The sequence below is a fragment of the Felis catus genome, chromosome A3 (genome assembly GCF_018350175.1).
Source record: "Felis catus isolate Fca126 chromosome A3, F.catus_Fca126_mat1.0, whole genome shotgun sequence".
NCBI classification, from domain to species: Eukaryota; Metazoa; Chordata; class Mammalia; order Carnivora; family Felidae; genus Felis; species Felis catus.
The window spans coordinates 25,420,356-25,434,832 of NC_058370.1; the positions used below are offsets into that span (position 1 = coordinate 25,420,356).

The 14,477-nt window shown below is 38.9% G+C and overlaps 1 protein-coding gene across 4 annotated transcripts in view; it reads right to left on the reverse strand.

Annotated features, from left to right (window-relative positions):
* The window catches only part of CBFA2T2 (CBFA2/RUNX1 partner transcriptional co-repressor 2), a 140,695-nt gene that overhangs the window by 29,349 nt on the left and 96,869 nt on the right, over nt 1-14,477 (reverse strand). For all 4 annotated transcript variants that reach the window (XM_006929846.4, XM_006929844.4, XM_003983612.5 and 1 more), the window contains 3 exons: nt 13,075-13,218; nt 8,557-8,798; nt 1,649-1,738 (listed from right to left, as the gene is read on the reverse strand). In XM_006929846.4, coding sequence (XP_006929908.1) covers nt 1,649-1,738; nt 8,557-8,798; nt 13,075-13,218 — 476 coding nt within the window. The remainder of the gene's footprint in view (nt 1-1,648; nt 1,739-8,556; nt 8,799-13,074; nt 13,219-14,477) is intronic.

The window sequence follows — 14,477 nt, forward strand, 5'->3', positions numbered from 1 at the left end:
GAAAGCATGGTAGATAGACACTGCCTTCACCAAGTGATCAAAGTCAACATCACCAATTAGAAGACAGATTAACATCTACGTCTACAAAGAGAATGCAGTGATACCACTTAACCTGCTCTTGCTGCCTAAGATGCATAACCCGTTCCTCATCATGAGGAAGCTTCAGAAAAATCCAAAGTGAAGTACCTTCCATAAAATAACTATCCTGAACTCTTCAAACTGTCAAAGTCATAAAAGTCTGAGAAGCTATTTCAGATTAAAGTGGACTAGAGAAACATGACAACGAAATGCAAGATGTGATCCTGTATCAGATATAGGACCACACAAAAAAGCTTTTCTTTCACTGTAAGAGACATTAGTGGGACATTTGGTGAAACATGAATAAGGGCTGTGGATAATAGTGCTTTATCAATGTTAATTTCTTGATTTGTTAATTATACTAAAAAGTATTGAGATGTATCATGTCTGCAGCTTATTCTTAAATATTTCTTTTTTAAAAAAAATTTTATTTATTTTTTAATATTTTTAATGTTTATTTACATTTGAGGGAGAGAGAGAGAGAGAGAGAGAGAGAGAGAGAGTGCGTGAGCAGGGGAGGGGCACCAAAAAAAGAGACAGAATCTGAAGTACGCTACAGGCTCTGAGCTGTCAGCACAGAGCCCAATGTGGGGCTCGAACTCACAAGCCTTGAGATCATGATCTGAGCCGAAGTCAGATGCTCGACTGACTGAGCCACCCAGGTGCCCCAAAAGATTTTATTTTTTAAGTAATCTCTATACCCAACGTGGGGGCTCCAACTTGCACACCTGAGATAAAGAGTCATATATATATATTCTATCGACTGAACCAGCCAGGCACCCCTCAAATATATGAGGGAAAAAATAATCACAAGACAAAATAATAATAGAGATGTGATAAAATAGTAACATGTAGAGAATGTGACTAAAGAGACGGTGGTACAGTATACAGGAAGTTTACTGTACCATATTGCAACTTTTCTAGGAGTATGAAATTATTTTGAAGTAAAACACTTTTTTTAAAGGGCATATTACATATAAATTTAATACTGCCTTACTTCTCAGGTAAGTACAATTCTGAACAACGTCTCCCAAAAGTTATGTTCTAGGGAACATTAATTCCAGAGGACCTAATCAGAAGCTAGACTAACTGGGGTTGGGGAGACAGCAACATTGTCTTTCTGTATGCTCTTCTGTTCTTAGGATAAGTGGGAAGTGCAAGGCCTCTCCTTTGTCTGACAGCCTTCTCAGAAAACACACACACTTTCCCCACTGGCCACAAACAAAAGATTTAATGTTCAGTTACTTTCTCTGCTAAAAGCCCAGCCTCCAAACCATCCACACACTCACCTTCAGCCCACTCACCTCCTGCTCCCCACCTGCTATTATGTGTTATCAGCAGTATCTGCATATGGACCACAACTCAAGGCTTCTGTAATTCCCATCCTACCAAGTGTGAATAAGGCACATCTGCAGACCACACTCCCATTCCTCTTAGCAGACTCAAATAAAAGAGAGATATGAAAATGTGTGGCAAGCTACCCTGGCTTAGATCACAGAACAGGGATCAGCAGCAGGAACACTTGAGGAAATGCTGAAGATAAATTACATTCAGTAATTATAAAAATTACCTTGAGGAATGGAATCACAAAAGGACGAAGAGGAAAGTTTGTAGCCTCTTGGAGCTTGCAATGGAATTCTTCAATTGTTACTGTTGAGTTCTGAAAAGACAAATAACACTGTCAATTCCTAAAACTGGATACTGTCTCCCCAATACAAATCTAATAGTGCTAACTCTTTTTAAATCAAGGAAAATGATAATCCCAAGAACACCACTGTAAACTCAGATCCCTCTCAAAGGTTAAACAAATTGTTTCCTTTATGAATAAAGTGTGGCCTCATTGATTTTCTTTTCTTTAATACCCTAAACCTAAACTGTCCTCTGTACTCAGCTACTGCTTTCCTCAGCATTTGTGAAGAAGGCACTCAGGCCTCTCGTAGGAGCTCATGGCAAACCACCTTGGGCACCGGAAACCAAACCTACAACGTTCCCAGATGGAACAATCCTGAATGAGTCCAGGATATCAACTTCTGAAGTTCACTTCTTCATAGATCGTGCCCTCCTCCTAGCATCAGTTCCCTAAATATTCTAAAGAAATTTAAATTTTTTTTTTCAACGTTTATTTATTTTTGGGACAGAGAGAGACAGAGCATGAACGGGGGAGGGGCAGAGAGAGAGGGAGACATAGAATCAGAAACAGGCTCCAGGCTCCGAGCCTTCAGCCCAGAGCCCATCGCGGGGCTTGAACTCACGGACTGCGAGATCGTGACCTGGCTGAAGTCGGACGCTTAACCGACTGCGCCACCCAGGCGCCCCTTCTAAAGAAATTTAAAAACAAACGAAAAAAAACAAGGCAAAACAATCAGTGCCTTCTACCTTCAAGTGGTCTGCTTGCATATGAGAGACCTGGAAACAGGCACACGCCCACTGGGAAGGTTGTAGTTATTTCCCGTAAGGTTATTAGCACTTCCCATGTATTTTTTCAAAAGTCTAGCTTTAAATAGGGTTCTTAGCTCCTCTGCTCAGGTGAATGTACAAATAAAAATATTTTCCTCAAAGTTCACAAAATATTTTTTATTCAATTCCCTAAAACATAGTATAATACCAAGTTAAAGAACAAAACTGGGCATTATTCTTGCTTCCCTGAGAGAACAAGTACCACTTCTAGGGATTTTATTTTATAAAATCATCAATGGTTCAAAGTTGTAACAAGTACCATACAGATTATTTATCAACACAATACTGCTTCTTGACAATAAGGAACAGAAAACATTAAGGTCCACTACCAGGAAGTTGCATTAAAAATGATGGTACAGAAGGGGCACCTGGGTGGCTCAGTCAGTTAAGTATCTGACTTCAGCTCAGGTCATGATCTCATGGCTCATGAGTTTAAGCCCCACATGGGGCTCCCTGCTGACAGCTCAGAGCTGGAACCGGCTTTGGATTCTGGGCTCCCTCTCTCTCTGCCCTCCCCCACTCACACCTGCCTCTCTCTCTCTCTAAAAAAAATAAATAAATACACAAATATTCAAATATTCAAAAAGAATGATAGTACATAAGGGCGCCTGGGTGGCTCAGTCAGTTAAGTATCTGACTCCGGCTCAGGTAATGATCTCACGGTTTGTGGGTACAAGCCCCGCGTTGGGCTCTGTGCTGACAGCTCGGAGCCTGGAGCCTGCTTCGGATTCTGTGACTCCCTTTCTCTGTCCCTTCCCTGCTCACACTCTGTTTTTTTCTCTCTCTCTCTCTCTCAAAAATAAAATTAAAAAAAAAATTTTTTTAGAGGAAGAATAATTAATTAATTAATTAATTAATTAAAAAAAAAGAATGATGGTACAGTCATACATCAGAACACTAAGGGAACAGGAAAGACTATACGCATTAATAAGGAAAGGTGTTTATAATATACTGTGAAATGAAAAACCAGAAAAAGAGCAGCATGCTTTCCTATAAGCCATTTATGGAAATTGCACACACACACTTATATAGTATCTTAAGTGCCTAAAAAGACAGGTACAACAGCACTTATTTCTGGATATGAAATTATGTTGGATTTTCCAAATATATCACACTAATATTCGATAAAAATTAAAAATATTTCCTTTTAGAGAAAAGAGTGTATCAAATTAAACGATGTTAAAGTATTTGAAGCTTATCTCATTTCACATCAATACTTTTTTTTAAAGAATTTACTTTCTTTTATTTTTTAAGTTTTTACGAGAGTGTGAACAGGGGAGGGGCATAGAGAGAGGGAGACAGAGGATCCCAGGGAAACTCAATGCTGTCAGTGCAGAGCCTGACATGGGGCTCCCTTGCACAAACTGCGAGATCATAATCTGAGCTGAAACCAAATGTCACTTAACCGACTGAGCCACCCAGGCGCCCCAGTGACAGTTTTATTGATCTCTCACCAATCTTGATATCTTATTTGCTAGGTTAGAATGTTCAGGATCACGCTGAATAGAAGAAACATTCTTTTGTTTTTTAGAAAAGACATTCTCATCTGATTCCTAGTATTAGAGGGAAAGCATTCAAAATTTCGCAAGCATGAGGCTTGCTGTAGGTTTTTTGTAAGATAACAACTATCATCAGATTAAGAAAGTTCCTGCTCTAATTGTTTTCCCAAGTGTTTTTTTTTAAATAATGAATGGAGAGGTGCTTGGGTTGCTCAGTGGGTTAAGCGTCTGACTTTGGTCAGGTCATGATCTCCCCATCTGTGGGTTGGAGCCCCATGTCGGGTTCTGTGCTGAGAGCTCAGAGCCTGAAGCCTACTTCGGATTCTGTGTCTCCTTCTCTCTCTCTGCCCCTCTGCCACTCGCGCTCTCTCTCTCAAAAATAAACATTAAAAAATTTTTAAAAATAAAATAAAATAATGGATGTTAAATTCAAGTAACACTTCTTTTTCTGCATCTTCTCCAAATAAATTCATAGTTTCAATACCAATTGCTATAGACTGAATTTTTGTGCCACTCAGAATTCGTATGTTGAAACCTAATTCCCAATGAGTTGGTATTTAGATGTGGAGCCTTTGGGAGATGATTAGAGGTCATGAAGGCAGAGCTCTTAGGAACAGCATTAGTGCCCCTGTAAAAGAGACCTCAAGAGATCTCCCTCACCTCTTCGGCATTGTGAAGACATAGTGAGAAGACAGCTATATAGGAACAAGGAAGTAGGCTCTCACAGAATACAAAATCTACTGGCACCACTTACCAGCTTCCAGAACTGTGAGATAAATGACTGTTGTTTATCAATCACCCAGTCATTGGTATTCTGTTGTAACAGCCTGAACAGACTGATTCAGGACACGGATTTTAATAAAATTCCCATTATATCAGAGTATAAATTAGTATAATATGTAGGAAAACCAATGGCCTTACATATTAAATTGGTATATATTCATACCTTATGAAATCCCAATTCCACTGTTCAGTGCAATGCTTGCACATGTGTACCATGTAAAAGAATGCTTACAGCAACATTATTTGCAATGGCTCCTATACAGAAAAGAGTTAATATAGCAGGTTTAAAACTGATAACCTTCTTAAAGAGCACTTACAAGGTTGGGCCATTGGCTGGCACCTATGAATTTGGCTGATGAACAGTTTCCCATAAAGATATAAAACCTTCCCTAACCGAAAAGGTAGAAACACCCCAGTGTACATCAATGGATGAATGCAAAAGATGAAGCCTACTTTGGATTCTGTGTCTCCTTCTCTCTCTCTGCCCCTCCGCCACTCGCGCTCTGCCTCTCTCTCAAAAATAAACATTAAAAAATTTTTAAAATTAAATAAAATAATGGATGTTAAATTCAAGTAACACTTCTTTTTCTGCATCTTCTCCAAATAAATTCATAGTTTCAATTCCAATTGCTGATGAAATACCAATTTCATCAAAAGATGAAAGCAAAATGTGGTATATACATGCAATGGAATCTTCTCAGCCAAAAAAAGTATATGATAAATACTATAACAGGGATGAACCTTGAGGATAATTACACTAGGCAAAATAAGCAACAGAAAGACAAATACTGTATGATTCTACTTATATGAGGTAGCTAGAGTAGTCAAGTAGACTGGTGGTTGACAGGAACTGAAGGGTAAGTAAGGGATGGGGAGTTATTGTTTAATGGCACAAAGTTTCAGTTTTGCATGATTTAAAGAGTTCCTGAGGTGGATAGTGGTGATGGTTGCACAACAATACACTTAAATCATTGAATTATACACTTAAAACGGGGTAAGTTGGTTGTTATGTGTATTTTTACCACCTACTGATGATTATCATTGGGAAAAAAAAAATAACCTGAGAATGGCCATTTAAAGGACACAACTGGTTACATGTACATATAAATACTTCTTCAGCTATAAAAAAATTTTGACGGGGCGCCTGGGTGATTCAGTTGGTTAAGTGTCCAACTTCGGCTCAGGTCATGATCTCACAGTCTAGTAGGAGTTCAAACCCCACATCGGGCTCTGTGATGACAACTTAGAGCCTGGAGCCTACTTCAGATTCTATGTCCCTCCCTCGCTCTGCTGCTCACCTGCTCCGTCTCTCTCTCTCTCTTAAGAATAAATAAGACATTAAAAAAACAAACAAACAAAAAAACCCAAAAAAACGAAGTTTAAAAAAGAATGGACTTCTTTTCTGTTTTTCTTTCTTTTCTTTTTTTTTTTTTTTTTTTTTTTTTTTTTTTGCAAATGAGGGCTATCATTTTTTCTTTTACTCTTGAAATTATCTTAAACCTTAGACTCCACTTAAAGCTGGGGCGCCTGTGTGACTCAGTCAGTAAAGCATCCGACTCTTGATCTCGGCCCAGGTCACGATCTCACAGTTTGAGAGTTTGGGCCCCACATCGGGCTCTGCACAGATGGTGCAGAGCCTACTTGGGATTCTGTCTCTCCCTCTCTCTCTGCCCCTCACCTGCCTGTGCTCTCTCTCTCTCTCAAAATAAATAAATAAACTTAAAAATATATATACAGAGTTGTGCCTAAATCTGTTGCTAGAATTGGTATGACATTCTGATGTCTGCTTTGCTTACAATTATGTTCAAACTCATTTTGACATTTAAAGCCCAATTTTATTACTTTAGATCTAGTAGCATAAAATTTGACCAAAAACATTTTCCCCCTAAAAACAAAAATAAAAAAAACCTTTCTAACTGATAAGGGTGGCTCACTGTGCCTAGATAGTGTTTTTGCAAACATTGCGGTTTCTGCTGAACATTGATTTTTCCTTCTGGGAATTTGGAATTTTAGTAGGTGCTGGCAAAGACTGCCTATGTACCCAGACTCAAGTAAAAACCTTGGGCATGGAGTCTCGAATAGGCTTTCTTGGGCAAAAGCATCACACATATGTCACTACATTTTCACTGCTGGGGGAAGAGTGAGCTCTGTGCGACTATTTATACAAGAGAAGAGCATAAGGAAGCCTGCACATGGATTCCACTAGATTCCAACAGTATCTCTTTCCTTTATGATCCAGCTGTGTAACCTTATGCCTCTGTAATAAATCTTAGTTGTGAGCACAGCTATATGCCAAGTCCTGTGAATTCTTTTAAGAAATTTCAGAACTTGGGGGTTGTATTAGGTTCTTTGACTATGCCTCAAAATGCAAACAACTCAAATGCCCATCAAGAGCAAAAAGTACAAATTGTATTCCTACAATAAAACACTATATAATGTAGCAATGAAAATGAACAACCTTAAAAAAAAAAAAAAAAAAAAAAAAGAACTACCTAACAGCTCTAAAAAGCAAAAGGGATTAAATCTGAAATGATGAAAAAGTCATTTATCACATTCTGCCTTGTATGAAAGTTGTTTCTTCTACACTAGACTGAGAAATCTGTTAAGTTATTCAACTTTTTAGCCTCAGACTCCTCTAATTTATGTGGGTTACATCTATCAATAATCCCAATATTAATAATTAACTTCAGAATTTGGAAACCATTTATTATTAACCCATTTCAAAATAATAGTATTTTCCCCAAAAATGTAGTAGAAAGAATGGCACTGTAATTACAGTTTTGCAAATCTTTTTGGTATCTGGGTTATTAAAAGACAACTGGGCTCTCTTATCTGCTTCTGCATTTAATCCATTTCAACAGCCTGTATCATGCAGCTTCAAGAAAATTCTACTGTATGCTCCTTAGAGAGTAAGAATGAAAATGCAAGGAACATCTTAACATTATTATGAAAATAATTTTTGCCTTCAGAAGTTCCAGGAAGGGTCTGGGGGAATCTCAAGGGTCCCTGATTACACTTTGAGAACTACAGCATTAAGGCTTAGTAACGTGATTCACTTTTACATAAGTAGAGCCTAACATGCAGAACCATGAGGTGCTTTTTCAAGAGGTAAATCTTGTAGAATTCAATTTACAAACATAGGGAACTGTCAGTCTTTCCTTATATACAGTGATACGCAAACCCCACCCAACTGTCTATGTCAGAAATTACTGCCTTATACCATCATGGGTCCACCATACTCCTTGTACAAAGAAAAATGTGTGGTTTGAAAATTCTACAGAAACTATATTTGCATGAAGAGCTGAAGAATGTAATCCCTTTGACACTATTTAAACCACGAGACTTATAATTTTACAAACTATTATCCTGAAACTTAAACTTCCTGTTTTTCTTTTCTCTCAGGTTTGGAAACAATGCACCAGGCACTGAATATATTAAGTAACAAAACCTTGCATTAGCTTGGTTGAACCTCACTAGCCTGTTGAAATTCAGTTGACGACGAATTCAGAGCTGTTTCTTGGAATTAAATCAACGTAATAAGAAATAATAAGGTAAACATTATAAATTTGTTTCCTTAATAAGTATTGTTACCCATAATTGAAATCCACAATTCCACAGGTTTATATGAGTTATATAATAACTAATCTAGTCTGCATATTTTGCCATGTTGCTCCAGGTTTGCTGGCTTTGGTTCTGAGCCACGTACTCAGATAGCTGTGGACAGTGATGCTGTACTTACCACCAGTGCTAGAACAAGAGTCCGCACCTTCTCCCCAATCTCAGGTGAGATGTCATTGCCAAACTGTTGCAGTGTGGTAAGGAAGCGTTTCAACTTGCTGAGCTGCCGAGCACCACATGTGGCTGGCAACTGTTGATTTGTTAGTGCAGATGATGTGGAAGAGGCAGGACCATTGCTGAATCTCTGTGGTGGTGATGGGGCACCATTCAGGGTAGGAGGAGAATGGTTGATGCCATTGCTTACTAAAAGAAAGCCAAAATGAAAGACTCTGTTTAAGTGCAAAACACACAGGTCTTTGTTAATTTCTTCCTGTTTGCATTAGCCTTCGTTTATTCATTTGAATTTTGTAAAGCACATATTAAGAATATACAAGAAACTGTTTCTGCCCTCAGTGAGACTACTACATAGGAAGACAGACTACCAGGTCAAAAATCTTAACAGAATAACACAGACGTGTTAAAATAAGAGTACGGAGTGCTGTAAGAGCTTGGAGAAAGGCTATCTAACTATAGTTGCTATGGGGCCGGGGTAGGTAAAGATTTCCTGCAACAGGTACTGCAGAAGCTGAGTCTGGTAGGATACGTATTTCCAGTGTACTGGACACTTACGCGCACAAGTGCGCACCTTTCATGTGACACCTCCTTCCTGATCTTAGGGTTCCAAAGAAGTTAAGCAATCAGTTACAATGTAGCATGTGAACAGACAATCAGAAAAGAGAGAGTTCTGTTAAAGTGAGAAATGTTTTCTCTAGGCTATAGATTTAATGACCTATTCCTGCAAAAAGGTATATAAGGTACACATCTCTTGGACCATTCAGAATATTCATGCCCATCACAGTCAGTTTCTCTCTGCTCCAACAGTGTGATATTAATAGTGCCGAATTCTTGATCATTCAATAAAGCATTTTCTAGACACTACACACGACAACATACCAATTTCTGCTCAAATTATAATACATGTGATTGATTAATGAGAGTTTAATTACTGTTTCCCCATCATTCTTACTCATTACTTGCTAGTTTCAATTTGCAACACCACCCTAGAACTAAGTTCTCCTTCTTCACTGAATGGTGAAATAAAATTACCTGGTGACCTAGCGTCAATAGATTTTCACTTAATCATACCCAGGCTTGAACATCTAGGAAGATGAAATTAAAACATATGTCTAAAAACATAAGAAACAAATTAAGTCAAGACTTAAGACAAATTTAAAGAGCCCAATTATTTAATCTTTACCTAACTTAGAAAACTGACCATTTACTTATATTGGGCTTAACACCAAGTCATTAATCATGAAAAATCTTCCACGTCCCTCCTTCTGCCTCCATGCCGGTCATAGTTGGTCAGCCATACTGTTCCTACTACTTGACTGATCCAGATTCAAATTTGATCTAGCAAACTTTTCCTCATCCTATATATGCTCAGGTATCACCTGTATCAAGAAACATTCTTTAACAGATTCTGTGGCTGCACATTAAGGTAAACCCTGACAGATTTAATAACTCTTCTCCGTGCTGCCTACAGATACTTCCATTATGGTACCTACTTACTTTTTCTAGATTTGCACTGTCTTAACAGACTGTGCACTTTTTTTTTTTTTTTAAACGTTTATTTTAGAGAGAGCATGAGCAGGGGAGGGACAGAGAGAGGGGGAAACAGAGAATCTGAGGCAGGCTCCAGGCTCTGAGCTGTCAGCTCAGAGCCCAACATGGGGCTTGAAGCCACGAACCATGAGATTGACCTGGGCCAAAGTCGGCCACTCAACTGACTGAACCACCTAGGTGCCCCAAGACTGTGCACTTCTTAATGAACACTATGTTCTATATCTGTATATACTATACTAAGTTTTGTAGACTGTATATACCATACATAAATAGATTGGCTTTGTTCATTAGCTAGCAAAGTGTAAGTGTTGAGGAAAAAGCTGCTGAATGATTCACTACATAAAAGACTAACAGGCTAAGAAAGAAAGGGCGAATTCTCCTCTGTATCTTTCATTAAAAGAGATCACTAGAGCTACTGGAAAGGAAAGCTCAATACTCAACCTCAGCAATCCAGAAAATTAGTTGCAATGGTCTGCTGTTTCTTTGTGTTCACAGAAAGGTCAATTGCCATTGGAGAGCTGCCCCTTTTGAAGCAATCCATAAGTGGAATATATTACTGTGCTTTTAGCCACGCTGCCTTTTCACAACCTCTTCAGTGAAAGCTATGAGCACATTTTCTGAAGTAAAATGAAGTAGTCAAATATGGAGGTAAAAAGAGCTGAATTTACGTGCAGATATATCTATTCCTATTGTCTGTATCTTGAAATCTGAATGACAGCCTAGGTTTAAATCTCTTCATTTCAAGATAGCACCTATATCTAAGGATGTAGAACTTTGAAATAGAAAATAGAATTTTAATTTTTTTTTTTTAACGTTTATTTATTTTTGAGACAGAGAGAGAGACAGAGCATGAATGGGGGAGGGGCAGAGAGAGAGGGAGACACAGAATAGGAAGTAGGCTCCAGGCTCTGAGCCATCAGCCCAGAGCCCAACACGGGGCTCGAACTCACGGACCGCGAGATCATGACCTGAGCTGAAGTCAGACGCTTTACCGACCGAGCCACCCAGGCGCCCCGAAAATAGAATTTTAAAAAGGATATTAAACTTCATTTCTAGTTCCAGATTGCTACAGTTGCCACTTACTCAATTTCAAATGTTTTAAAATATAATAATTAAAATTTCTATTAAAGCTGTATCGCTTAGACTCTTTTGCCTTTTAAAATAATAAACACAAAAAACGTACATGTTTGAGCAACGATAGTGTGTAAGCTTATGTAAAGGCATTTAAATAAGAAAATGCATATAGTGCCTAGCAGAGTGCTCTAATGCATTGTGGGTACTCCATAAACACTGAGTGTCCTCTGCTCTATGAGGCACAGTATCTGAGAGAGTCAACATGCACAGGCACAGAAAGGCAGAAAAATTCAGATTAAAATCTAGACACGTAAAGGTGCACCTGGGTGGCTCAGTTGGTTAAGTGTCCGACTTTGGCTCACATCATGATCTTGTGGCTCATGGGTTTGAGCCCTGCATCGGGCTCTGTGCTGACAGCTCAGGATCTTCTACCTCCCTCTCTCTCTCTCTCCCAACCTCGCTCATGATCTGTTTCTCTCTCTCTCTCAAAAATAAATAAACATTAAAAGAAAATTGAAAAACAATCCACACAAGTTAGTATGTATGCATGTAAGTCTAGATTTCAAATTGGGTCTTCTTTTGACTTTTGTTTGTGTGTTTAACTATACATATAGGACTGATTGCTGAGTTACACAGGCTTTGTGAAAATTCAACTTTACTAAATACTACCAAATAATTTTCTCACATTCAAACAATGTAGGAGTGTTCAGGTAGCTCACCATATGCTCACCAAAGCTTGATATTACTTTCCATTTTGAACATTCTTGTATTACATTGGGTTTAGTTTGCATTAACTTGATGCAAAGTTGAACATCTATTATGTATTTATTGGCTAATGTAATTTTTTTTTAAGTGCTTATTTATTTTGAGAGTGAGAGAGAGAGAGAGAGAGAGAGAGAGAGAGAGAGAGATTCCCAGCAGGCTTCACACTGAGTACAAAAGCTGTATGTGGGCCCTGATCCCATGACTGTGAGATCATGACCTGAACTGAAATCAAGAGTTGGACATTTAGCTGACTGAACCACCCAGGCTCCCCTGGCTAATGTAATTCTTATGGACTGAATTATGCCCCCCCCCCAAATTCCTATGTTGTAGTTCTAATCCCCTGCATCTCAGAATGTGACTGTATTTGGAGACACAGCCTTTAAAGGTTACATTAGGTAATGTGGTGGTCCGTAATCCACTATGATTATTGTCCTTATAAGAGGAAAGGACAGCAGGTATGCACATGCACAGAGGCAAGGACATGGGAGGACACAGCAGGAAGGGTGGCCATCTGCAGCCAAGGAGAGGGGCCTCAGAAGAAACCAAACCTGCTGACGCCGTGATCCTGGACTTCTATCCTCCAGAACTGTGAGTTTCAGCCAACCCGTCTGTGGTATTCTGTTGTGACAGCCCTAGCAAACTAATACAATATTCATTCTCTTTTGTCAAGAGCCTTACCATGGTAGTCCTGGAATAGTTTTAGAAGTTGTTTGGTAATTATATGAAATTTACACTGATTCCTATAAAGCAATATAATAATTTAAATTCATTTTAGAGCCAAGAAATTAAAATAGCTACTTAATAGCCAGAGTATGAAAACAAAGTATCTATACCACTAAATTTTCAAATGCCTAAATTAGCTAAGTACTATTCTCAGAGGGCAAAAGCAATTTATAAAAGAAATAACCGTGTGTGTGTAATATGTGTATGTACATATGTGTGTGTGGAGATATAAAATACCTTACAGCTATTTTGAAATGGTTGAATAGCATATGCAGAAGGCTTCATAGCAGCCAGTCACTTAGATCTAAACGTCACCCTGAACCACAAACCCAAATAAATTAAGAGGTCTCACATGCTGTTGGAGTAAATGACACTGGCCTGGGTCCCCCAGGATTTATTGGTGGGAGGGGTGGCATGGTGGGAGGTGAGGATCTTGACTGTATCTTCACTTCCACAGGCGATCCAGGCATTGCTGGCACTCTTTTTTCAGCACCAACTAGAGAGAATAAAAGGAATGGAGGTCAGAGTTGTCCACAAGGTAATAAAAATCGTAACAGTAATTTGAAATATGAAATATGAAACACCAGTGTATTTTCCTAGAGGACTGAGAAGTTAAGAAGATGCTTATCTGAGTAGGCTGTATGGAGGGCCCTCAAAAGGTATCTACAGTAGTGCCCTTTCAGCCAGTTTCACTTTCCACAGTTTCAGTTACCTGTGGCCAACCATGGTCTGGAAACACATGATCGTCCTGATGGGTAGAGAGTCAGAAGGGCAAGAGTAGCCTAACATAAGGTCATCATGCCTGGGTCATTCGCCTCATCATGCAGGCATTTTATTGTCTCACATCATCACAAAAAGAAGGGTAAGTACGGTACAATAAGATATTCTGATAGAGGGGGAGAGACAGGGGGAAACCACAGTCACATAACTTATAGTATATTGTTATAATTGTTCTATTTTATTTTCATTTATTGTTAATCTCTTACTGTGCTTAACTTATAAATTAAGTTTTATTACAGGTATGTGTATAAGAAAACACATAATATGTATTTAGGATTTGGTACTATCTGCAGTTCCAGGTATCCATTGGGGTCTTAGAATGTATCTCCTGTGGTTAAAGGCTGGGGGAGCAGGACGACTGTACCTCTGACTACCTTGAACTGTGAATATATGCTCATTTGGAAAAAGGGTCTTGGAAGATGTAGCTAAGGATCTTGGAAGGAGATCATCCTGGATTATTGAGGGGGGGCTCTAAACCCATTATGAATGATACCCTCCTAAGAAGAGCTGAAGGGGCACATACACAGAGGGAAGACTACATGAAGATGGACGGAGTTGCACAATGCAAGGGCAACGTGACCATGATGGCAGAGACGGGAGTGATGCATCCGTATGCCAAGGAATGCCAAGGACTGTCAGCAACCAGCAGAAGCTGGGAGACAGGTATGGACTAGATTCTTCCTCAGAGGTCCCAAGAAAGAACCAACCCTGCTTACACCTTGATTTTGGACTTCTAGCCCCCAGAACAGTGAGAGATTATTGTTGTCTTAAGCCACGCAATTTGTGACCTCTGTTATGGCAATCACAGGAAACTAAAACAAGCCAGCAAGGTCAAAGGGTAACATGACCTGAAAGTTAACAGTGAAGATAGTGGCTGAGAAAGGAAGAAACCAGGTTGCATATTCAGCCTGTCTCAAATGCACTGTTTTTTGACTTCTTTTTTATAAATTCATCAAATAATAGGGGGAAAAAAGC